The 26,975-nt window shown below is 42.5% G+C and overlaps 1 protein-coding gene across 2 annotated transcripts in view; it reads left to right on the forward strand.

Moving 5' to 3' along the window:
- The window catches only part of ABCC8 (ATP binding cassette subfamily C member 8), a 144,600-nt gene that overhangs the window by 35,032 nt on the left and 82,593 nt on the right, over positions 1–26,975 (forward strand). For both annotated transcript variants that reach the window (XM_065402566.1, XM_065402568.1), the window contains exons 7-10: positions 509–673; positions 3,416–3,571; positions 12,517–12,651; positions 14,240–14,402. In XM_065402566.1, coding sequence (XP_065258638.1) covers positions 509–673; positions 3,416–3,571; positions 12,517–12,651; positions 14,240–14,402 — 619 coding nt within the window. The remainder of the gene's footprint in view (positions 1–508; positions 674–3,415; positions 3,572–12,516; positions 12,652–14,239; positions 14,403–26,975) is intronic.

Genomic DNA, 26,975 nt, shown 5'->3' on the forward strand with positions numbered 1-26,975 from the left:
GGGGGGGAGGGTGTTTGTTTGTCTGCTTGGTTGGGTTTGGGGGGCGGGGGTAAGAGGGGTTATTGGCCTAAGATTAGAGTATATTTGTTAGATGTATCTGCCTCTTGCACTCTCTCTCTCTAAACCCTCTTATAAAACTTCCCTGTTTGGCAGCTTAGGTGCTGGCTTCTTAAAACTTTGCTCTCCATGAGTTAGTCCCCCTTCCCACTTTTTAAGGGGCTTGGGTCTCTCTTTGGATTTCTGTTATTCCATCAAAAAAATTCTGCTGAATATAATTTTGCAGTTAAATAAAAATAATTTACTAATTCTTCTGATTGCAAAGATAGACTTCACAGTCTGATGCAATACAACACTGTCTTCCTGAGTCTTCAGACTGACAGTATTGGGTCAGATTTGAAACAACTTCCAAAGTAATAAATTGAACTCTTCAAACATGAATTGTACAAAAATAGCTTGACTGAAAAAAAATTCCAATTAAATCTGTTTTCTAACTTTCTTTTTCTTACAGATTAAAATTCTTGGTGTTTTCTTTATTTCATCTCAAGAGTTCCTGGCCAATGCCTATGTTTTGGCTGTCCTTCTATTTTTCGCCCTTCTGTTGCAAAGGACAATTCTCCAGGCATCATACTATGTCGCCATTGAAACTGGAATTAACTTGAGAGGAGCAATTCAGGTACCCAAGATGATAATAAGTAACATGCCTACAGAGGGGAAGTGCATACATACTAGAAATATAACAGCTGTAATAGACCCATAGGTTTAAATTCTACTTAATTATATCCTAGTAAATTGGGAGCTTTCCCACTGAGGTAAGTGTTACTATCCCACATCACACCATCAGCCCTTCTAGTCCAGCATTCGGCCTCTAATAATGGTCAGTAATGGATGCAGAGGAAGTACAAGGCCCCAGAAGTTGCCAGTTATGGAATAATATGCTCATAGGAGAACTTTCTTCCTAATGTTCTCATTTAGAGATTGTATGCTCTGAATCATGAGAGCACAGTGGCACCAATTCAGATATTTTGGGGGGAGGGGAGGAATTCTGGTTCCCCACCCTCTCGGCAGGGACCTCATTCTGGTCCCTGCTCATTTTCCAAGCCCCCTACCTTCTTGCAGGGACCCGGAGTCTCCCTTGGACAGGAAGTCTCCCCTCTCTCTTACCCACACAGTACATGACCCAGTGCCTCCAGGAGTCAAGTTCTTGGAGGACTCCCCTGTGCTCTGCCATATTGGAACAGACTCCCTGTGCACCTGATCACAACACCATTTGTCCCATAATATTATATAACTCTAAACACTGGATCAGAATGACTTTATTTGCTATACAGAGTTCTGCAGTTAGAAAAATTCTAACCGTAAATAGAATAATTAACTGTAATGTTATAAGTTAATATTGCCAGATACACTGGTCAAAACATACCCTAAGAGATGTGAACAGTCAGCCGAGTAATAGTTAGCATTAATTAAACATCCAATCCGTTCAAATACACTAACAGCCACTGAAAGTACCCATTTATTACAAGGACTCTCATTAGCTGCCTAATTATTTAATCCACTCCTGATTATCCATTGTAAATTCTTCTTAGCTGCCAGATCTCTGGATTCCACCAATTCCAACCAGTATTGCCCTGGTTAGAGCTGATCAGAAAATTTCTGTGAAAACAAAATTTTGATCCAAAATGTGAGAGGAAATCACAAATGTTTGTTTTTTACCAACCTGTTCTTCTCCTTCTTAGCCTGGTTTCCCACTTTGTCCACTACTTTTAGCTGCCCCCAAAACCACAAATAACTGTGAAAGGTACTTAAAATATAGTTGCCAGAAACTGATAAAAAATTCCCTAAAAGGGTTACTACGTTGCTGGAAATGAGTGCGCTTGCCAAACACGACTTCCAGGATAGTTGTCACAAGCTAAGATTCAGTTCCCTGTACTGTATGTTACACAAAGGTCCAGCTAAGAAATTCTGTTGTCATTCCAATGGAGAGCTTTTAGCAAACACCCTGGTGGCAGGCGAACGAAGGGCAGCAATTGCCTGACAGTCTTCCAGCCATATAGGGGTTTTTGGATAAGTTCTCTTTGTGCTATAGTTTCTCAATTTCCTGGCAACCTTTCATCTCCTTTCCTCCTTCATACGAATCTGCACGTGTCCTACATGGTTTAATCCCTTGTGACTTATGGCTGGCAACTGAATGCAATGGATACATGGAATCTGGGTGCCTTTCATCAAATAAGTCTCATGAACAGCCATGAAGCAAAGCTGTATAGCTTTAGTACCTAAATTAAAAATCAATTGGTAAAAAGTGCTTCTCAAATATTGCATTTTACTTATTTTCTGAATCATGGAGCCTAATTCTCCCCTCTTGTAACAATGGCTTTTAATTGAAAGGAGAATTAGGCCAACTATATTATTCATCTGTGGGTTTGTGACATTTTTATTGCAAATCTAGAGTTAAATTCACACAGTGAAGATCAGCACAGCAAAGCAGATCCTCGGGCTGGGTGAGGCCTGAACCAAACATCATGGAAAGTTAGAGAAGCATAAGTACCACAGACAGGACCAACTCTCTTTGCAGAATCTGTGGTTTCCATGAAAGTTACCAGTAGGTCTTCAGGCTCTATGAGGTTTCACCTCATAGAGACTGCATTTGCCTCCCTAGTGGGGAATGCTCAGCAAAATGTTATGAATCTGATCTCTCCGAGTTTTCCGTGGGAGTGGAGGACAGGAGGTTTGGAAATTTTAAGTCCCATTAAAAAAGAGCTTAAGCATACATTCCTTGCACACATGCACAACTCCCATTGAAAGTAACAGGAGTTTTTGTTGTTCAAAGTATGCAGGACTAGGGCACTCTTCTGTTTGTAACTGGAGATCTTGTTTTTGTGTGTTCACTAATGCTTTTTGGCCACCTTTGGTGCATTTGTCTTCTAAATAACAAATCGGTTTTATTTTAAGATCAGCCCTTCACGTGGTGGGAGTTTCTCTAAAACAGTGGTTCCCAAACTTGTTCCGCCACTTGTGCAGGGAAAGCCCCTGGCGGGCCCGGCCGGTTTGTTTACGTGCCGCGTCCGCAGGTTCGGCCGATCGCGGCTCCCAGTGGCCGCGGTTCGCTGCTCCAGGCCAATGGGAGCTGCTGGAAGCGGCGCGGGCCGAGGGACGTACTGGCCGCCGCTTCCAGCAGCTCCCATTGGCCTGGAGCAGCGAACCGCGGCCAGTGGGAGCCGCGATCGGCCGAACCTGCGGACGCGGCAGGTAAACAAACCGGCCCGGCCCACCAGGGGCTTTCCCTGCACAAGCAGCGGAACAAGTTTGGGAACCACTGCTCTACAACATAGAAATCAAGCCGTTTTAATGGTAATGCAAAGCAGTTGGTGCTGTCTGATTTTTCTCTGAACATGAAACTTAATGTTCTAATTTCCAGACAAAAATATACAATAAGATTATGCAACTGTCCACTTCGAACATGTCTATGGGGGAAATGACTGCAGGCCAGATCTGTAACCTGGTTGCCATAGATACAAACCAACTGATGTGGTTCTTCTTCCTCTGCCCTAACCTTTGGGCTATGCCTGTGCAGGTAAGAACATGGAATGCTCGTATGTTGTTAATGTACTTATGCCTTTAGTGATCATTCTCTCATGAATTTTGTTGAAGCAGAGAGAACAAGAAGATAGAAATGTATTTAACAGAAATAAGAATGTTATAACAAGAATAAAAGAGGGTTTTCACTTAGAATGTCATACATTTCCCCAAGAACACCTAGGTGGTGTTTGAAAATAGCATGTAATTTGACAATGTGTTAGACTTATATTGGGAATTAACTCTTGGAGTGTTGCCAAACAGACTTAGTTTTCTGCCACAGATGCCATCAGGTGCTGCCCCTTGTACCAATCGCATTACTTTGATGCGCCATTACGTTCACTGCATTGTGACACAACAGCAAAGGGGCTAACCATAGAGCATTACAATCACTTGTTTTCTGAATCCCAGTGGTGACTCACTGGAAGGTGTAAGGGAAGCAGGGGCTTACTGAAATCACTTAAGGCTCAATCCTGCATTCTTCGGTCATTCAACAAAACTGCCCTGCAAGCCCAAGGACAGTAACAGCAGGCCTTTTTCACTTAAACACCTATGCTCATTAGCCTTTCTTAAGCTGTTTTCAAAAACATATTTTAAAGATTAGCCTTGAATTTTAGTGCTCATGAAAGTGGGAAACTAATAGCACTGGCCACCAGGGGTATTGTACAGATGGGCACTGTTTATACTTTCCACCAAATCCCTCCTGGTACAGCTCATTTCACCCTGACTCCTCTGCTATTTTAGCCCTGGATCTCTGTCAGTTATAGAGTGCCAACATCCTGTCAAATTGCACAGTATTTTGTTCTGGCTTTTCATTGTGGATAAATGTTTAACAGGAGCTAGACGCAGGCCACTAAATTTATATCCCAAAATATGATTTGATGCCTTGCCCCAGAGGATAATACATACGCCCACTATTCCTACTCCTAGAAATATCCTTCAGGGCCATTACATTTTTAAAACTCTTTCCTCTTGTTGTGAATTCCAGACAGACCAAATAAAAATCTGGAAGAAAACATAATTGTTTCTACACAGACAACTGCATTGTTTTAGATACCTATTTGGCCTAATTTGCTACAGTATTTAGCCTAGCCAAAAGCTACACTACATACACAGTATAATATGTGGGCTTGTGGTACTAATCATTTCAAATGATGGTGGCTGTTATTTTACACAGGTGCCTTTTAATGTATCCAGATACTATAACTAGCAGCAAATCCCAATCACAACTCATGCTCATGAGATTGCACAGCTTCGTTTGCCACATGAAATCAGTTTGCTACTTTGTCCTCTCCTTTTTCCTTGCTCTCATCTATATACATGTGCATCCACAGTTCTTCACTCTTCTTTTTCCACTTGTACAGTACTGCCACCACCAGTTGTTGGCTCTTAATTGCCCAGTTCTGAAGCCCTTATGCATGTGTAATGCCCAGTGAAATCAGGTTTGCTTGCATCAGCGCTTTAAGATGAAGAAAGCACAAAGTCCCTAGGTGTCTAACCCACTAAATCAGAGAGAGAGTGCAAATTACTTAGTTTGGAAAAGTCAATATTTAACAAAACCATAGAAACCTCTGAAACTCCCATTGGGAATTTCAAGAGGAGGTTGATAGTACTACAGTGTCACTGTATGGAAATTATTTCATCTGACATAAATACAGCAACTCCGATTGTATTTGTTGGGCTGGTATTTTTGTTTTTGCCAAGAATGCCCACCTGACCAATATAAATACTCAACGGTGAAAGAGACAACAGACTCTAAATTAATATGCTGCTTTTTAAAGTAGACAATTCAGTTTCAAATACATCAGTGATATTTCTGTTCTGTTCTTACTGCAAAGGTACTTTTGTGAGCAGAGTTACATAGGGGATGGTCTGGATAATCTAAAAATCGGAGGGATGGATGTAGTCTAACCAGGGGCGGCTCTATGTTTTTTGCCGCCCCAAGCACGGCAGTCAGGCGGCCTTCAGTGGCGCGCCTGCGGGCGGGCCGCGGTCACGCGGATTCTGCGGCGTTTCTGCGGGTGATCTGCCGGTCCCGCGTCTTTGGTGTACCCGCCGCTGAATTGCCGCCGAAACCGCAGGACCGGCGGACCTCCCGCAGGCAGGCCGCCAAAGGCCACCTGACTGCCGCCCTCACAACGACCGGCAGGCCGCACCCAGTGGCTTGCCGCCCCAAGCACGCGCTTGCTGCGCTGGTGCCTGGAGCCGCCCCTGAGTCTAACTCAGCTGCTCTAAGCTTCATGGTGATTACTCCTGCCCCAAGCAGGTATAATTTCCATGAGGGTATGTATGAGGATGCAGCTGGCCTGAACATATGGGTATTGATAATGTAATCATCCATTGGGCATTGAGGGAATAAGGCTACTGGATCAGACAAAAACATTTAGTATAGATGATACCACAGTAGTCTAGTGGATAAGGCATTGGCCTAGAAGTCAATAAATCTGGGTTCTGCTCCTGGTGCTGCTGCTGTAACCTTTGGCAAGCCACTTAACTTTTCTGTTCCTGTGTGTCTGCGACCGTAAAATCAGAATAATGATTCTCATGCCCTCTTTTGTAAAGCACTTGGAGATCTAAGTATTATTATTCAGCTTCCCTGGAATTTTAATTTGCAATAAAAGGCAGCTATTTTATGCTCCTGGCTTTATAGACTTTCATTTCGCAGGGAATTGGGAGGTACTAGCTTGCAATTCCAGTATTTTGAAAACTGCAGGAACAAAAATGTAAACAGTCAAACAATATAAAGTCTGCAGAGCTCAAGCAAAGCCTGTTCCTAAATTCATACCAAGATCTAAATGTGTGTAAAATTTAATGCAAATAAATCATTTACCACTTTTATTATTTATAAAATGTGTTTTAAAAGAAAAGTGCAAAAATTGTCTTACATTTTCTCTACAAATAGAGCATTAATTATTGCATCACTAAAATGTATGTTTCACTTTAGAATTATTGCCATAAATGGGAGTTTCATGTGCCGATTAAGGGCATGGTAAAGACCCCAACACAATAGTGCTTGTCATTGCCTGGGCAATACACTGGATTCCCACATCAAATCTTTTTTCCTAATTTGGTTTGTCACTTGCATAACTCTCAAATCAGACTGAAGTAGCTATAGCCAAGTTTGTCAGTCAAAAGAACAGAGGGACTTATTGATAGGCTAGATTTTGTAAAAAAAAAAAAAAGTTATTTCTTGAGCTGGTTAGGAATTTACTGATTAGACATTGTTTCATCAGAAAATGCAGATTCATTAAATAGGTTTCTCAGGTCCAGGATGGAATTTTTGGTGTGTGAATGAGTCTAGAATAGCTATTGGCCAGAATAGCTAGTAGCCAGGAAGTTAGGGAACTGACCTGGGATACATTCTAGGGTATGGGTGACTGCTCTGTTCCAGGTGAGTGCTGTGTGTGTGTGTGTGAGAGAGAGAGAGAGAAATCTGCTTCATCCCAATTGTGGACCAAAACCAAATGTTGAAACCTCAAAACTTTTCACATAATAGAATTCTTGTTTCCCAGCTATACCTAGCTTTTTCACAACAGTGTCTTTCAGCACATCCTCATCTGCCCCATTTATGATTATTGTTACCAGCGTCTGGACTACAGGAATAAATAATTGTGCGATGTTATTGTACAGAAAAATGAATTGGTTCATCAAAAATGGGAGGGTTGAATCAAACAATTATCTGAGCAAGCAAAGTAACGTTATTCATTGAACCCATTTCCATCTAATGCTGTTCAGAAGTTATATTTAACAGTCAGTGCTGGAAGTGAGGAAACGTCAAGTAACGTTACTTCATGTGTTACTGAACTGCATGTTATTAGAAGGCCATGTGGAGAGGAAGAAGTGATGTTTTCTGGATGAGGAGGCTTTATTTCTTCACTTGCAATCCAATTAATCATCCCCTCCTGAACTGCCTGGAGAATGCTCACACTTTTGAAATATCTAATGTATTACCTTATGCTTTCTGTTGTCATTCTAATAATATTAGTGCTTGATTGAAGCTCTTCTAAGCCATGTCATGAGCTGTAACACGAGGAATTCTGGATGATTCAGTGGCAAAACTCCCATTGACTCCAACAGAAGCTGCATCAGACCTCAGATGTCAAGTTAATGCATGAGAATTGAGAATAATGTTCATTGGTACAGAAGGGAGGCTGGCTATGCAGAAAGCAGACTAAAATACAAGTAGTAAGCAAATTACGAAGTAGAGGCTCTTTTTTTTTTTTTTTTTTTTTTTGATTGCTTTCACTTTTAGGGCCAGATCTTCATCTGGTATAAATGGCTGCAGCTCCACTGGGCTCTTCATGCTCTAATTTCTGGTTTACACTTGAAAGTGACTGTCCATTAGGCAGTGTGATTGATTTTTGTTTTACTAATACAGTTATTCCTGTACAAGCCCTAGTGTGAATGCACTTGCACCAGTATAAAGGTGCTTGCTATTGGTATAGCTTAATCTCCTTCTCAAATGGGAATAACTATAGCATAGTTATAGTTACTGATATAACTGCATCCACACAAGGGGGTATGTTCCACTTTAACTATACTTGTATCATTAAAACAGTGCAACTTTCTAGGGTATAAAAGGCCTAAGATATGATTCATAACAATTATAAGTAAAATATTTTCACAAATAAATATGTTTTTTGAACTCATGCTAGTGCTTAAACCCTGAATTTCCCTGATATTGCAGGAATAAATGAGATCATTATTGGAGGGGGTGGAGGGCAGCGGGGAGAGAGAAAGACAGAGTGTGCGTGTGTGTGCGCATGCCCATGTGCAAGCATGAATATTATTTCCAGCAAAGCTTGTGAAGGCAATTATAACTGAAAGTAACTATATTGAAGAGATGGTGACAGGCTGGTTGTTTGCTCTTAAAAGAAATCTGGATGTTAGGGCACTGTGTCCATTCGCTGTAAAGTTATCCTGCCACAAATATACACAGTGAATTGTACCCAGATAAAAAGGCACTTCTGAAGGAGCTTTGAGACACACAGAAGAATCTGTGTCTTTGATGAAAACATAAGGCCGGATTCTCAGTTACACTCTGGCCCCTTTACACTAGTCTGGCAGTGCAAAAGGGCTGTAATTTGGGTGTAAGTTACATTTACACCTACTTTAAGGCTCCTTTTACACTGCCAAGTCAGTGTCAAAGGTCCTCAATGTAACTGAGAATCAGACTCATTTTGTTGTGTTTTGTGTAGTATACAACAATCCTTTAGCTTTTGAAAATATTATCTCCAATATCAATGAGGGTTCTAACTTCCCTATCAACCTAGCAAAAAATATATCTACATTAAAAAGCATTGTTATCCTACAGTGTTCTGCAGCAAATCAGGATAATTCCCATATTGTTTTTGTAGCATGCCGAATGCACTGTGCTATAGAAATCAATGAATTCTGTATCATGTTTGTCAGACTCCACTCCAAGATGCCTTTGCCCCTCATCCATTCATTGCTTTTCCTAATAATACGGCACGAGCACTTAAATGGATGCTCAAAAGAGTCTTCTAATCAAAAATTGAACAAACCAAGCAATTATTTAAAACAAATTAATTTTTACTTTGGAGAGACTTAACCAACATTTTAGCCATTTTTATGAGTTTCATAACTTCTCCTTGATTAGAAGATTTGTGCATTTATATTTTTTTTTCTAAAAGTGTACAGACTTTGAGCCCTATCTTTGTTCCAACTGAAGTGAATGGGAGTTTTGCTATGGCTTTCAGTAGCTGCCTGATTCAAGCCCATTGAAGTCAATAGAAAGATTCCCTAGGAGCAGTATTAGGCCCTGTAAGGGCTTTTACCTTTCTGCCATAGATGTCCTTCTTTCTCTACGGAAAATCCCACATCCTTAAACCCCCGAGTCATTGAGAAGGATAATTTATATTTTTAATCAAACATACTTTACTTTACCTTTTAAAACCAGACACCAGGCAGATTTTTATTCATTTGTAACAGAATCAGTCATACTATTGAGTTTCTTGGTCTTGGTAAATTGTCATAAATATCCCTGTCGTGGGCAGAGAAGAGCTTTGAGGTTTTGCTTAAAGGAAGTTATGTAAAGTTTCATTACAGGATTTTTTAAAACCATGATCCTCTGGGAATTGTGATGTAACTACTTGCTAGCTGCCAGATAACATTTGAATGGGCTGAGAACAATAACTAGCCATTCTTTTAGAGAGACAAGGTGGATGAGGTAATGTCTTTTATTGGACCAACTGATATTACCTCACCCACCTTGTCTCTCTAATACCTTGGTACCAACACAGCTACAACAACACTGCATATCATGATTATGTGGTGTCTTATATGATGAGGATTAGAATTCATTGCAATAATCATTAGATGTTTCAGCTACTAATATCCACACCCTTGTACTGCAAAGGTATTTTTGTCCAATGCGTGCTTTGTATATTGAAAACGTTTACATCTCATATCACAGTATGGGGGAGAAGATGAGGATAGGATCACTTTTAATCAACTGTAAAGTACAGGATCATAGTTCTGCTGTCCCAGATGCTGGCCACTCCCACAGCTTGGACAGTGAACCTCATGAGTTTGCACCCACAAAACTCGTCTCTGGGGCAGATAAAATAAATGGGTTTCCCGCTCCTCTCTGTTCCATCCCTAGAATCAGTGGATCCCCTAGAACTTGGCAGTCCACAAAGGTTAGGGCTGTCTACTTGGAGTTCCTGTGCCTTTGCACTGGCTTCATGAACTTGTGGGGTTTCTGGCCTTAGTTGGAGCTGTACTGCCAGGCTCCTTCTCACACCCTTCCAAGCCTCTCTCTTGGGTGGGAAGATCTGCCCCTTACTGATTTAGGGCCTCTTCCTACAAACAGCAAGAAACTGACATTGAGGTCTTCAGTGGCAGTTCTACACTGAAACACACCCTACTGAAGTCAGTGGAAAGAATCCCATTGATTTCAGTGTGCTATGGATCATGCCCATGGAAGACTTATAGGATCAAACTCTTATGACTGCAAACGGTTTGTAAAGTGTATTTCAATTAATATTTAACTTTTGTTCCTAGAGGATTCCCGCCAGCGTGTACTATTCCTTCTTTATACCTTTCATGACAGTGTATTTTTCTAAGTAAACCCTGCCGGGTTTTTTTAAAAGTATGCATTGTCAACTTTAATACATTTTAAATAATCTGCAGAGATGCGCCAAAGGATTATTTGGGGGCAAGGGGAGGCTGCAAGGGTCAAAAGAAGCTTTGCATTGACCCATTGAATAAGCTCAGACTGTAATGGGAAAAATAAAGAGTCTATTTTCCTCTCCATATGCATGCATAACTCCCATTAATATCAGTGGAAGCTATGGGCTTGGTCTTCATCGTACTCTCCTAATGTGAACGTAACTCTGACATCAGTGGAGGTTATACGTGTGTAATCATTATAGGAATGAGCCCATACAGAGAGAACATTAAGCAAAGTATTAGGGAAATTACTACATTGTATTTTTAATTAACTTAAGGGAATGGCACATGAAATTGATTTTCTAATTGTATGTCCTATGCCCTGATTTTATGTGGAAGGTTAGAGTTTAGTTTATATAATCTGTGTTGGATAGAATGTCATTAGTCCAAATTGTTCACACATTTGTACATTAGTACATCATTACTGGGAACGTCTTGACTGATGGGTTGCGTTTATAATGATGTTTATAGGATCTAAGGGCAAAATTCTCCTCTCCAATCTACGCTGCAGTTTTATACCTCAATACCTGCAGCATAGACTGGCAATGAGCATTTTGTCCTTTGGCTGTTTCATTCACTAAGGGGCTGTGTGTTTGACACACAGGATCATGAAACTTCTTACAAGTTTACAGCTGAGTTTATTTGAGGTGGAGATTCTCAGTGGCATTAATTCTCCGATGATTTTGTTCCTTATTTCTTTGTGCATTATAATATACAGTGTGGCCTTTGTCTGCAGCAATGCCATCACTGCACAGTATAATATCCTGCTCTCTGCTTTAAATTCAAAATGAGTAAAATATCAACTGTATTTTTAACATTCTTTAATACTGTTCTCCATTGTGGGAAACTGCCACTCTTATGTATGTATAAATCCCAATGAATTAAATTAGACTTTTCCCATGCATCATGGACTGAAAGATTGAGATCAAACTTGGAGCTGTAGGTTTCCCCTTAATTTAAAAAAATTAAAGGCAGAGACTTTAAATCTGCCAAAAATTGTGACAAAAATATGTGCAAGTGTAATACAGTACACATCATGTCATCCAATCACCAAGGGGGGAAAAGGGCTGTAGTAACTGTCAACAGCACAGCGAGAAATACTAAATGAAAAGATTTTCAACTATTTTTATTGTTTGTTACAGTAGCACCTATGGTACTTTGTTGCAATACAGAGCACTGTAATATTCTGTATATGGTACTATCTGTAGCAGGGAATCCAGGCAGTACAGAAATGTACAGCAAGCTTTTCTAAACTTCTTGCAATCTGAGATTAAAAACACACAGCCCACCAATGGAAGAAGATCCCTGTATGTTTATTTAGAATCACACTGGAACATCCATATTTTTCCACACCAAGCTGTGCTTTTTCTACCAGTAGTAAGTTAATGAGACTCTGAGCAGGGTAAATTGACCATAATTATGGGTTGGGTTTGGGTTTAGGTTTTTTGGGGTTGTTTTGTACTTTGGCTTGACCTCTACTCCTCCCATCTTTGTTTAGACCACATGCCTTCCTTGGAGATTGCATAGCTTTGGTGGATTTTAAACACTTTATGTGGTAGGTTAGTAATGCAGCATATCAAGCAAAACTTCTGGGGTTGTACATGAAACCCTGAGGCAGGCTTTGTCATAGTGAATTGCTGTTTTTCAGCATACAATCCAGGGGCATTTATGGCCTTCACTGTCTGCTTATTCTTTGCTGTGCATATACAATGAGGTAATTCCTTGTCTTTTCACCCTTTCTTACATCAGATTATTGTAGGTGTGCTTCTGCTCTACTACCTGCTTGGAATCAGTGCCTTAATTGGAGCAGTAGTGATCATAGTTCTTGCACCTGTCCAGTACTTTGTGGCAACAAAACTCTCACAGGCCCAAAGAAGCACATTGGTAAGTATCTCTGGTATTTCTTCATTCATCTGCATTTAGAATTGCAAAGCTAAGCCTATGACATTGACCAAATACTGCCTGTCAAAAATTTTGTAACATTCTAGTATGTCAAAGGCAGGATGCGAAAGTGATGAAAAGACAAGCAGCAAGGACACAATTTGTCTTAGAATTATTCTCTTAAATGGTTGTTGTTTTTCTCTTTACAGTAAGTAACTTGAGATTTGATCATTCTTCTCCTTTCCTGTCTTATAAATTAAAACTAAGTCAATGATCATTCTGTCCACTGAAATGCTATTGTACATAATAGAGCCAAATGCTCATCCCACACAAAGCCCCAAAAAATTAACCTGGGGGGGGGGGGGGGGGCATAGGGAGAAGGACTCCTTCACTCTAGCTCAGAACCAAGTCACAGAGCATAGGCGCAGGAACTAGTAGTGCGGGGGTTGCTGCAGAACCCCTGGGGTCCCAGCTGCCAGCCACGTACGCCCAGGGTCACAGCTGTCGGCCTCAGCTCGGTGGGGTGGACAGGGATAAGGGGGCTGGCTTTCAGCACCCCCACTATTAAAAATGTTCCAGTGCCACTGTCACAGAATATCGGTGCAAACACACCCGGCTGTTACAGTAGCCTCTGAAAAGTACTAGCAGCCATGCAACATGATACATGTGGGGGTTTGGTTAGTAGAACCCCATAGTTTGCATAGCCACTGGTCATCACTTAACCCTGCCTTGACTTGCACTTAAATTCTCCCCCACCCAATCACCTGCACTGCTGCAGCCCAAGTTGCCACGGATCATGCTTCACAGCTCAAAGAATGTGGAGACCCCCTCTGAAGCCTGTCCCTATACTCAGTAGAATCACTATTTCATTGCCTCTCCAGCCATGTGAGCCCATTTAGGGGGTCAGGGGACAAGATTTGCTCCCTGAGGTCTACTTTGCCCTCAGTATGCACACATAGCACTGAGTATTAATGGGAGTTATACATAAGTATCCCCACCTCCAAATACCTTCCATAGTATCAACTCCTCTAGAAATGTGTGTGGCATTCATCCTCATATCTGAGCAATAATGGGTTGCCTTGGAAAAAAAGAAAAGAATTACAAAACAACATATGTGTTCAATTTAGTACATCCTTACTAGCACATTATACAGTGGCAGTCTGTGTGGCTTTTAATTACCATGTAAAATGTTTATTTCAGATTGTCAGCAGCTACTGAGATTTACTTTATGTGGGGATATTTCATTACACAGTGAACATTCAGCAAACATTCTTGGCACTAGAAGTCATGCCAACCCCTGGGTGTGTCTGAAAGGCCATGTAGGGGTGAGATTTTCATTAGCTAGGTGATTTAGGAGCACCAGTCCCATTGAAAGTCAGTGGGACTCTGTGCTCCTTAGTCACCTAGACACTTTTGAAAATCACACCCCTAGAAAGGGAAAGTTGAATGGACAGAGCCATTGAAAATATTATTGACTGATTACTGTATGCAACCTGCTGGGGACTGCAGGCAGTTTACACGGTGACACAGATCCTCATTCTAAGGTGCTCTAGTAATCCTCCTTAAATTAATTTACATGTAATTGTTGCAGGAATATTCCAATGAGAGACTGAAGAAAACAAATGAGATGCTTCGGGGCATTAAACTCCTTAAACTCTATGCCTGGGAACATATCTTTCACAGCAGTGTGGAGGAAACCCGGCAAAAGGAAATGACCAGCCTTAAGGCCTTTGCTCTCTATACCTCCATATCAAGTAAGCTGCTTCCTTATCACACTGATGAGCTTATGTACTGGTACATTATTACCTCCTAATGAGTTTACCATTTCTCAGCTGGCGTAGATCCTGCTGCTTTAGGGTCTGATCCCATACTCCTTATTGTGCAGGCAGATCTTCCCTTTGATTCAACAGAGTTCGGTTTATGCATGTGTGCCCTGAATAATTAGGCACTTAATGAGCTAAAGAAACCTAATAGCTACAAAATGTGTCAATTCAAGTAATTCATGGAATTTTTTCTTTTACAAAATGTGAATTTGGAGGTCAGGGTGAAGGACAAATAGCAGCAGCTAGAGGAGGGGCTCCCTGGGGGAGTTTAGTGCTGTGTAACCTTCCTCCTCTGACTCTGCCTGTGCACCCCAATCCAGTCTAGAATCACTTTCTATTTTTCCAGTCTGAAGCCTCACTGGAATGGAGCGTGCCAGCTATATGATGGTTTTGTGACGTGTGCAAATTAAACTAGCGTTCGTACATGGGTCTGCAGATTTGAAAAGTCATCACAATTCCTTGTACAGGCCCAGTAATCCAGGATTAGCTGAACTTCAAGCTACAAAACCTTGTGTGAGATAGCTGATTTAGGGCCTGTTGCTGCACTGTGATGCACTGGTGAAAAAGCCTGCTTGTATAGCACTTCCACTTTGAGAATTGGCTGGCTAGGGTAGCTGAGATTACTCAACAGAAGCAGTCTGTATTGCTGCCTGGGAACAGTAATAGGATCATACTGGAGTTGGGAAGTGCCAAAGGCAAAGCAGAGATACTTGATTTTATTCAGGACAACACAGTGTCTTGCTGTGCATCATTTAGGGTTGTAAAAAGTTCCTGTAGATTCAGACTAGGAGTAACTGCCTAATTGCTGCTTTAATTGGGCCTGTGACTTCATAGGGATTTTTCCTATGAACAATAGACAGCTAAAAAATGTAGAAAAGTGCTGCACTTATTGAATTATGGCTTTATTTCCAATGTGATTTCATAGTATGTTGTATCACAGTACCATGTATCAAGCAATATACACCTCAGTAATACACCACAGTACCACGTAGCAAGCAATATACACCTCGGTACAGAACAAGGAGTAATGGTCTCAAGTTGCAGGGGGGGAGGTTTAGGTTGGATATTAGGAAAAACTTCTTCACTAGGAGGGTGGTGAAGCACTGGAATGGGTTACCTAGGGAGGTGGTGAAATCTCCTTCCTTAGATGTTTTTAAGGTCAGGCTTGACAAAGCCCTGGCTGGGTTGATTTAGTTGGGGATTGGTCCTGCTTTGAGCAGGGGGTTGGACTAGATGACCTCCTGAGGTCTCTTCCAACCCTGATATTCTATGATTCTGTGGTAGTGAGGCTACAGAACAGAAAGATATCACAGGCTCCTTACCTAGATGGTTTCATTATGATTCTCAGCAGATCCTAGCATTCTGGGGATGGGTGAAGCTGTGAGACCCTAAGCAATTTTCAGCATTCCAGGGTTTTTTTTATTCCCTCTTCAATCTTACTTCATCTCATAGCCTTCTGTAAAGCATTTACTCTCCCTCTGAGTTGAGCTGAGCCAAGCCTATAATTGAAGAGGTTGTAAAAAGTTCCTGTAACCTCAGGTCAGGAGTATCTGCACCTTTGCTGCTTTAACTTAGGCCAGGTTTACACTACAAACTTACATCAGTAGAACTATGTTGCTCAGGGGCATGAAAAATCCACACCCCAGAGTGATGCAATTATAACAACCTAACCCCTGGTGTAGACAGCGCTATATTGACAGGAGAACTTCTCCCATCGACATAGTTACGGCCTCTCACAGGGGTGGATTAACTATGCCGATGAGAGAAGCTCTCCCATTAGCATTGTAGCATCCTCCCTAAAGTGCTACATCAGTGCCGCTGCAGCTTTTTAAGTGTAGACCTTCCCTTAGGCTATCAAGAGAGCTACATTGATTTACGCTACCTGATGCTCTGGCATACTATATGGGGATTATAAAGGCACAGAACTCATTATTTTTCTCAATATAGATATAAATAGAGTGACAGGCATAACTAACATCAGATCTGCTGTCTGGGGTTCATACATCATTTATATCTACTCTTTATTTGTTGTTCACAACCATAAGTGAAAACTTGTCACCCTCATTGTCTCAAAGCAATAGTGTAAAAATACAAGTATGTGTCAATACAAATTAAGTCAAAAAATGATGCACCAGTAATAACTTATTAAGAGTCAATAGTGACTCAAAACAGCACAGAAAAATAGCACTATTGTGATATGAACAAGGTGGAGATAAACTTGGAGACTCTTGGATATTGTCCTGGCAGTACAAAGTAATGGAAATTAATTTTGGTGACTTTTGCACACACCTGAATAGGTAAACATAATTCATTAGAATGGATGACTCTACCATTCCAGTCTGCCTGTCTGTCTATCAAAATTTCTAAGGTACCTATCTCTGTGGTATATAAGCATTGGTATCTATATACCTGCTATCACCATAATTCACCACAATAAAATATATATTGCACCTGAGAATGTGGGAATAATACATGATGATGTCATCCTCACTCTTTTTCTCTCTATATAAAGCTGTACATTGCCTGTGTAAGATTTTATTTTTTAAAGTAAAGGGAAAAGCGTGAGGGATATGTTGGAGATATTTTGTGTGTCATTGGGCAAGAGGAAGGATAGACATTTTTCAGGACAATGGGAGCAGAAGAAATTTAATATTTTCTAGAATTTGTTTTTAAATGTTCTGAACCTTGAGTCTTGAAAATGGTATCTTATTATCTGTAGTTAACTGCTTCCTCCTGTTCAGGTTAATGGTTGAGTATACCTCACCTTTGATGAGAGACAGATTTTCAGTGGATCACAATAAATGCATTTGCAACATTTATGGGTATATCAGTGTGGCCTTAAGAGAACCTTCATTTGAACACACAGATTGGTAGTTAAATGTCTCTGCCTCTTCACCCACATACACAAATGTAGCGTTTTGCATTTGCAGGGAACTGCAGTGGATGCTGCAGGCACTTTCTTGGAAATAGGCTCTTACCATCTATTTGATAAATTGCCCCAGTCAGAATCAAACTAAGGGTATGTCTACACTACGAGGGTATTTTGATTTCACTTAAATCGAATATGTGGAATCGATATTGCAAAGTCGAACTTGTGTGTCCACACTAAGGACAGTAATTCGACTTTGTGAGTCCACACTAACGGGGAAAGCGTCGACATTGGAAGCGGTGCACTGTGGGCAGCTATCCCACAGTTCCCGCAGTCCCCGCTGCCCATTGGAATTCTGGGTCGAGCCGCCAATGCCTTCTGGGTAAAAAAAAAAGGGTCGAGGGTGCTTTTGGGTAATTGTCGTCATCCGTCTGTCAATACCGCCCTCCCTCCCTCCCTGAAAGCGCCGGCGGGAAATCAGTTCGCGCGCTTTTCGGGTCAGTGACAGCGCGGACGCCACAGCACTGCGAGCATGGATCCCGCTGCGACCATCGCTGCAGTTGTGGCACTTGTGAACGCCTCGCAGGTTATCATCCACCTTTCCCAGAGGCAGATGCAGATGAACCAGGCGAGGAGGCTACGGCACCGCGGTGAGGGCCTGAACTCTGAGAGGGGCACAGACCTCTCACAAAGCACGGGACCCAGCTCCGAGGACATCACAGTGACAATGGGTCATCTGGATGTTGTGGAACGGCGATTCTGGGCACGGGAAACAAGCACTGACTGGTGGGACCGCATAGTGCTGCAGGTCTGGGACGAATCCCAGTGGATGCGAAACTTTCGCATGCGGAAGGGGACTTTCCTGGAACTTTGTGAGTTGCTGTCCCCTGCCCTGAAGCGCAATGACACCCGGATGCGAGCAGCCCTGACTGTCCAGAAGCGAGTGGCCATAGCCCTCTGGAAGCTTGCAACGCCGGACAGCTACCGGTCTGTCGCGAACCAGTTTGGCGTGGGCAAATCTACCGTGGGGGTTGTTGTGATGCAAGTAGCCAACGCAATCGTCAAGGTACTGCTCTCCAAGGTAGTGACCCTGGGAAACGTGGAGGTCATCATAGATGGCTTCGCCGCGATGGGATTCCCAAACTGCGGTGGGGCTATAGATGGAACTCACATCCCTATCCTGGGACCGGACTACCAGGCCAGCCAGTACATCAACCGAAAGGGCTACTTTTCAATGGTGCTGCAAGCACTGGTGGACCACAGGGGACGTTTTACCAACATCAATGTTGGATGGCCGGGCAAGGTTCATGACGCTCGCGTCTTCAGGAACTCTGGTCTGTTTAAACGGCTGCAGGAAGGTATTTACTTCCCGGACCACAAAATAACTCTTGGGGATGTGGAGATGCCTACAGTGATCCTTGGGGACCCAGCCTACCCGCTAATGCCCTGGCTCATGAAGCCCTACACTGGCGCACTGGACAGTGAAAAAGAACTCTTCAACTACCGGCTGAGCAAGTGCAGAATGGTGGTGGAGTGTGCTTTTGGACGTCTCAAGGGGAGATGGAGAAGCTTACTCACTCGCTGTGATCTCAGCGAAACCAATATCCCCATTGTTATAGCTGCTTGCTGTGTGCTCCACAATCTGTGTGAGAGCAAGGGGGAGACCTTTATGGCGGGGTGGGAGGTTGAGGCAAATAGCCTGGCATCTGATTACGCCCAGCCAGACAGCCGGGCGATTAGAAGAGCACAGCGGGACGCGCTGTGCATCCGGGAGGCTTTGAAAGCCTGGTTCCACAGTGAGCAGGGTGACCAGTGACTTTTAAGTTTCTGTCCAGAGAAGCTGAACCTGCCCCCGTTTCTTTACCCAGTTAAGGATGACTATCCTCTCCAGTTACAGACCCCCTCCACCCCCTTCCAAAAAAATAAATTCAGTTTTATTTTGTTTACGAACACCGTTGTCTTTATTACTGTTTTCGCGGGAATGTTTTAAACCTGGGACGCAGACTGTGGTGGGGAGCGGGTGTAGTGTACTGATGCAAATGATCCTTCTAAACTCCAGGAATGGCAGGATTCGCAGTGGCGGATTGGTTGTTTCCACGGAGCCTGCCAGCCCTCCTGAGCGGGACTGCGTGTATGTGGGGGCTATGTGACTTTATGGCAGGGGGGGGAGGGTTACAGATCCCCTGCTGCGTGGCTCTGTGATCCAGGACAAGGACCGCTGCATAACATCTGTAACTGTGGCGGGGGAGGGCAAAGTCACAGAGCAAACTCCCCACCCCCAACCACAGAACATGAAAACCACCTCCCAGACTGACCAGGGTAACTAGTCACTGCACTGTGTATGTGCCCTGCTGCTGGACCTGCCCCCGCCTCTGTAGCCTGCTAAAGGTGACTGTCCTGTCCAATTACCAAGCCCCTTCCCCCCCTGCAGACAGACTCTCCCTCCAAACAGCATGACTGAAACAGTAATGAACAGAAACGTATTTTTTATTAACAACCACACATGAAACTGGGGGGTGAAACTTGGACGGGGGCTTGCTTGAGGCGGCCAGGAAAGGACTTTTCAAATTTTGGGGAATGACAGCCTTCTGGTGCTTGAGCAGTCTGCAGGGGTGGAGTGAGAGTTTTCACGGACTCTCCCGCCCCTCCTTCTTTGGACTTTGGGCGAGGGGGGTATGGGACTTGGTGGCGGGGGAGTGCGGTTCCTGATAGACTGCAGCGGGGCTCTGTCCTCCTGCCTCCGTTCCTGCAGAACATCAACAAGGCGCCGGAGCGTGTCCGTTTGCTCCCTCAGAAGTCCAAGCAGCGTTTGAGTCGCCTGCTGGTCTTCCTGCCGCCACCTCTCCTCACGGTCCATGTGTGTCCGGTGCATTTGGGACAAATTCTCCCTCCACTGGTTATGCTGTGCTGCCTGGGCTCGGGAGCAGCCCATAAGTTCAGAGAACATGTCCTCTCGCGTCTTCTTCTTCCTCCGCCTAATGTGCGCTAGCCTCTGGGAGTGTGATTCCAGGCTGGGTTGGGAGACAGTTGCAGATGTGGCTGTGGGAATGAGGAAAAGGCAGTGAATTCCTCCGAAAGATAAATGTAGTTGTGAATCAAGAACCTTGATTCACAAGAACATAGTCTTTCTCCGTGAACAAGACCATGAACCACACCTATCACATGCACACTGAGGACAAGGTCGAATTTTCGAACCTTGCCTTCAGTGCCTGGGCTTTTGCACTGCCGATCTGGGAACCGGGGCAGGACACGGTACTCTCTGTAGCAGGCAAAGATGGTAAGCCGTAGACTTGTTGCAGATTAAAACTTTAGGAGTACCACTGGCCACCTTTCACATTGAAAGCAATGCCAGTCTGTGCTGCCAGCAATCGGCCAAGCAAGAACTGTGGCCCTGTCCCACCCCCTCGCGGATGTGCCAGGGAAAGATCCCTGGATGCTGACCCTCTCCCGCCCCCACCGCGTGGCTGTAAACCAGCGGTCACAGTTCTGTAAAGGAACTTGTTGCAAGCAGTCCCAATACTAACAGTCCCCTACCTAATTCAAAGCAGGTTGTCATGACCGACATTACTCTCATGAGGATCCCGGACACCGAGATCCAGAGGATGCTTCGAGAAAGCCTGCAGAGACCGGGGCCCTATGCTGCCATGATCTGCAAGGCACTGATTCCAGAGTACCTGCTTGTCTCCTGGCGCGGGAACGTCTCGTACTTTGGAGGACCAAGTAAAGCCGCTCTCCCGAGGAACCTGATGAACAGGCTATCCCTTTACCTGCAGGAGAGCTTTGTTGAGATGTCTGTGGAGGATTACTGCTCTATCCCCGGACATATAGACCGGCTTTTCATATAGCTGCAGTAGCAGGGACAAAAGAGTGGAGCAGCTTGGGCAGCACAATCATGCACAACCGGACACTGTTTGATTTTTTTATAAATACTTGTTACTGATTATTTAAGTGCCCAGGGGGAAGAAATCATGAATCAAAGATTGTTATTAGTATTAATATTCAAGTTTTGTAAAAAAATAAAGGTTTATATGTTTAAAGCACTTACCGCTTGATCCTTCCCCTGAATCTGTGTCCGGGTTACATGCTGGGGAGGGTTGGTAGGGGATCTCTGTAAGGGTGATGAAGAGCTCCTGGCTGTCGGGGAAATCAGCTTGGTAAGCGCTGCCGACTGCCTCGTCCTCCTCATCTCCTTCCTCATCTTCCCCGTCCGCTAACATGTCCGAGGAACCGGCCCTGGACAATATCCCATCCTCAGAGTCCACGGTCAGTGGTGGGGTAGTGGTGGCGGCCGCACCAAGGATGGAATGCAGTGCCTCGTAGAAACGGGATGTGTGGGGCTGGGATCCGGAGCGTCCATTTGCCTGTTTGGTCTTCTGATAGCCTTGTCTCAGCTCCTTGATTTTCACGCGGCACTGCGTTGCATCCCGGCTGTATCCTTTCTCTGCCATGGCTTTAGAGATCTTCTCATAGATCTTTGCGTTCCGTCTTTTGGAGCGCAGCTCGGAAAGCATGGACTCATCGCCCCACACAGCGATGAGATCCAAAACTTCCCGATCAGTCCATGCTGGGGCCCTCTTTCTATTCTGGGATTGCACGGCCATCTCTGCTGGAGAGCTCTGCATCGTTGCCACTGCTGCTGAGCTCGCCACGCTGTCCAAACAGGAAATGAGATTCAAACTGCCCAGACAGGAACAGGAATTCAAATTTTCCCGGGCCTTTTCCTGTGTGGCTGGTCAGAGCATCCGAGCTCGGACTGCTGTCCAGAGCGTCAACAGAGTGGTGCACTGTGGGATAGCTCCCGGAGCTATTACCGTCGATTTCCATCCACACCAAGCCTAATTCGATATGGCCATGTCGAATTTAGCGCTACTCCCCTCGTTGGGGAGGAGTACAGAAGTCGAATTTAAGAGCCCTCTATGTCAAACTAAATAGCTTCGTGGTGTGGACGGGTGCAGGGTTAATTCGATTTAACGGTGCTAAATTCGACATAAACGCCTAGTGTAGACCAGGCCTAAGGAGGATGGCTTAGCAGTGATGCAAAGTATTTTCAGTGAAGAGCAAGTTTTTGACTTTTTTAACAATGAATTTATTACCAGGAGCACACCAGCCTCCTGTGAGTTTTCACACCATGCTGGTAAATGAGAGATTCACAAACATTGTATGTAGTGCAGCTGTATCCATGTCGGTCCCAAGAAAGCTTGTCTCTCTCACCAACAGAACTTGGTCCAATAAAATATATTACCACACCCACCTTGTCTCTCTAAGAATCACAAATATTCAGTTTTAGAAGATGCAGCATGTATTGTATATACAGAGGTACAGAGACAGAAATAAATGGTTTTCTCTTTCCTTTGATCTCTTGCTGGAAGCAAAATAATCCCAGGTTTTCTCACAAGGAAAAGCACAGTACCTGATCCCAGATCTAAGGTTTTCAGTTAATTTCCTTTTTTCTCAGTTCTGTTTCCCTTTGTCCAAGGACAATGCTTTTGACAGAATCCAACTCATCTGCAATACCTGATCTCAGAAATAAATTTCTTTTAAAAACACTTCAATATACCACATTTGCCTGATAATGGTAATGCATCCATTTTTTTTGTTTAAAATAGTTTCATTTAAAGGAATTAATTGGCCCCATTGAAATAACTGGCAAAACTCCCATGGACTTCCATAGAATCAGGATTTCACCTCCAGTCCTGACTACAACTACCATTTTCCCCCTACCCCAAGTGAATCAGTTGGATAGTCATCATTACGATCATACACTGGAGGAGAATATTGCCGGTGGGCAGTCTGCAGCAAAAGAGGGTCTATCCATGACCAAACTTTGCTGGGTTCTCTGCTTAGACATGCACAAAAAACAAATCTATGTACTTCAAAACTCCCACAGGTAAATTTCAAATACAATGACTTAGTGGGTTTAAGAAACCAACAGCTCTAGGATGCAAATTTCTTAAAGGCCTTAGAAACACATTCCTTATCGAAGGTCCTGCCTCAGATTTTCTCCATATTTCATACGTGTGACAACTGTGCAGCAGGAAGGTCATGGGGGACAGAGTTGAGGTTGTTTTGAACTTCAGCACAAACATTTCATTTTTTAAAAATGTAAACTTAACTTTGAATTTTCCAGGCTTTTAAACATTTGTGGGTTGTTTTGTGGGGGAGGGGGGGAATCATTTTCCTTTAAAAAAATTGCCTAATTATTGATCAATATTTACAATTTAATTCTAGCTTTAACCAAGTTTTTGACTGGAAATATAAATATATGCAATACTCATTAATGCAAACATTCTAAATAAGAATGAGGGCTACATTAACATGACAAATTCATTTTTTTAAGCATATAGAACATGAAAAAATGGAGTATATTTTCAGGATTCATTAAAGATCTTTTTTAATGTTTGAAAACAGGAAGGATAGTCTACCAATGTCTAACGGCACATTAAATCCTTCTGGGAGTTCATGTCCAAAAAAGGACAGCCAAGGAGTCAGCCAAAACTGTTTGAGGGTCAAATGAGGACATTCCGCAGGAGAAGATAAAATAACTTGGGAATATTTTTACTGTCTGAACATTGACTAAGCCTGGTGAGAGGAAAAGACAGGCATGGATATAAATAAAAATTGAGGTTAACCTCTTTCTTTAGTATTACGAAACTACTGATATTTTCCTATGATAGATGCAGTGAGGTATCTTATAATATGCTTAGGCTTGGAAGAAGTAGATTTTTATCAGTAAATGTCAGTAAACATCAACTTCACTGTACACACATGAACTGAAGAAAAAATATTTCCATCAATAATATTTGAAATTTACAGATAGGCAAAGTAAGAAAATACTACTTGAGAACTTCTTAGAGTTTGATTTTAGGATATTTCCTTTGTATATTATGACAGGTGATGTTGACAATTGAGGTTTTAACTGTTCTAGAACTTTAATGATAGCAGAAATTGAGATTAAAAATGGTAAATAATTATTGTGTGACCTCTTTTAATTTCCTATAACTGTGAAAATTTAAATCAATAAAAACTGAAAAAATGCTTAGAACCCATAATTTTGAACTGTGAATATGTAAATCAATAATTGAAAAGAATGCTTAAAAATAAATATAGATGGCTATACCTCCATAAAAATCAAATTCTGCCAAGTCAAAATATAAGAACATAAGAATGCCCGTACTGGGTCAGACCAATGGTCCATCTAGCCCAGTATCCTGTCTCTGACAGTGGCCAGTGCCAGATGCTTCAGAGAGTATGAGCAGAACAGGGCAATTATCAAATGATCGATGCCCTGTCATCCAGTCCCGGCTTCTTGCAGTTGGAGGTTTAAGGATGCCTGGAACATGGGGTTGCCTCCCTGACCATCTTGGCTAATAGTCATTGATGGACCTTCCTCCATGAACTTATCTAATTCCTTTTTGAACCCATTTATACTTTTGCCTTCACAACAGCCCGTGGTAATGAGTTGCACAGTTTGCCATCAGGTGACTGTTAGTTCTAGTATTATATGAAGGGTTAATAACACTTTCCTATTCACTTCCTCTATCTCATGCATGATTTCATAGACCTCTATCATATCCCCGCTAAGGTGTGTCTCTTCTAAGCTGAACAGTCCCCATCTTTTTAGTGGTTCCATACCCCAACTCATTTTTGTTGCCCTTCTCTGCACCTTTTCCAATTCTAATATATCTGTTTTGAGATGGGGTGACCAGAACTGCACACAGTATTCAAGGTGTGGGTGTATCATGGTTTTATATGGTGGCATTATGATATTTTCTGTTTTATTATTTATCTCTTTCCTAATAGTTTGTACCATTGTTACCTTTTTTTGACTGCCACTGAACCCTGAGAGAATGTTTTCAGAGAACTATCCACAATGTCACCAAGATTTCTTTGTAATTTAGAAAGAAATAGCTAATTTAGACCCCATCATTTAGTACATTTAGTTAGGATTGTTTTTGCTAATGTGCATGACTTTGCACTTTTCAACATTGAATTTCATCTGCCATTTTGTGACGTAGTGACCCAGTTTAGTGAGATCCCTTTGTAGCTCTTTGCAGTGAGCTTAGGACTTAACTATCTTGCATAATTTTGTATCATCTGCACATTTTTCCATGCCACTGTTGACCCACTTTTCCAGCTCATTTATGAATATGTTGAATATCACAGGTCCAAGTACAGATCCTTAGGAGAACCTGCTATTTACCTGTCTCTCTGTTGTAAAAACTGGCCATTTATTCTTACACTTTGTTTCCTATCTTTTAACCAGCTAGTGACCCATGAAAAGACCCTCCCTCTTACCCCATGACTGCTTAGTTTGGTTATGAGCTTTTAATGAGGGACCTTGTTAAAGGCTTTCTGAAAGTCCAAGTACACTATATCAACTGGATCACTCTTGTCCACATGCTTGTTGGCATCCTCAAACAATTCTGATAAATTGGTGAGGTATAATTTCCCTGACAAAAGCCGTGTTGATTCTTCCCCAACATACCATGTTTATCGGTGTGTCTGATTATATTGTTCTTTACTATAGTTTCAACCAATTTGTCTGGTACTGAAGTTATGCTTACCGGCCTGTAATTGCCAGAATCGCCTCTGGAGGTTTTTTTAAAATTGGCATTATGTTAGCTACTCTTCTGGTATCTGGTACAGAGGCTCATTTAAGCAATAGGTTACATACCACAGTGAGTAGTTCTTCAATTTCATATTTGAGTTCCTTCAGAACTCTGGGGTGAACACCATCTGGTCCTGGTGATTTAGCACTATTTTAATTTATCAGTTTGTTCTAAAACCTCCTCTATTGACACTTCAATCTGGGACAGTTCCTCAGATTTGTCACATAAAAAGAATGGCGTAGCTGTGGGGGGTCTCCATATCCTCTGCAGCAAAGACCAATGTAAAGAGTCCTTGAGTGCTCCTTGATCATCCAATGGTCCCATTGACTGTTTGGCAGGCTTCTTGTTTCCAATGTAATTAGCTAGTTGCTCTTCAAATTCTTTTTTGGATTGCCTTATTATACTTGCCAGAGTTTATGCTCCTTTTTATTTTCCTCACTAGGATTTGACTTCCAGTTTTTAAACAATGCCTTTTTGCCTCTAACCATCTCTTTTACTCTATAGTTTAGCCATGGTGGCATTTTTTGGTCCTCTGACTGTGTGTGGGTTTTTTTTTTTAATTTGGAGTATACATTTAGTTTAAAAACATCTATTATGATGTTTTTAACTGGTCTTCATGCAGTTTGCAAGCATTTCACCCTTGCGACTGTTCCTTTTAATTTCCGTTTAACTAGCTTCTTCATTTTTGTGTAGTTCCCCTTTATGAAGTTGAATGCTACTGTAGTGGGTTTCTTTGGAATTTTTCCCCTACAAGGATGTTAATGATCACTATTACCAAGCAGGTCAGCTACATTCACCTCTTGGGCCAGATCCTGTGCTGCACTTAAGACTAAATCAGGTATTGCCTCTTTCCTTGTGGGTTCCAAGCTGCTCCATGAAGCAGTCATTTAATGTATATAGAAATATTGTCTCAGCATCTCTTCCTAAGGTGATACATACCTGGTCAATCTGAGAATAGTTGAAATCCCCCATTATTTTTGCAGTTTGTGCCTTTGTACCCTCTCTAATCTCCCCGACCATTTCACA

Source organism: Emys orbicularis, chromosome 4 (genome assembly GCF_028017835.1).
Source record: "Emys orbicularis isolate rEmyOrb1 chromosome 4, rEmyOrb1.hap1, whole genome shotgun sequence".
NCBI classification, from domain to species: Eukaryota; Metazoa; Chordata; order Testudines; family Emydidae; genus Emys; species Emys orbicularis.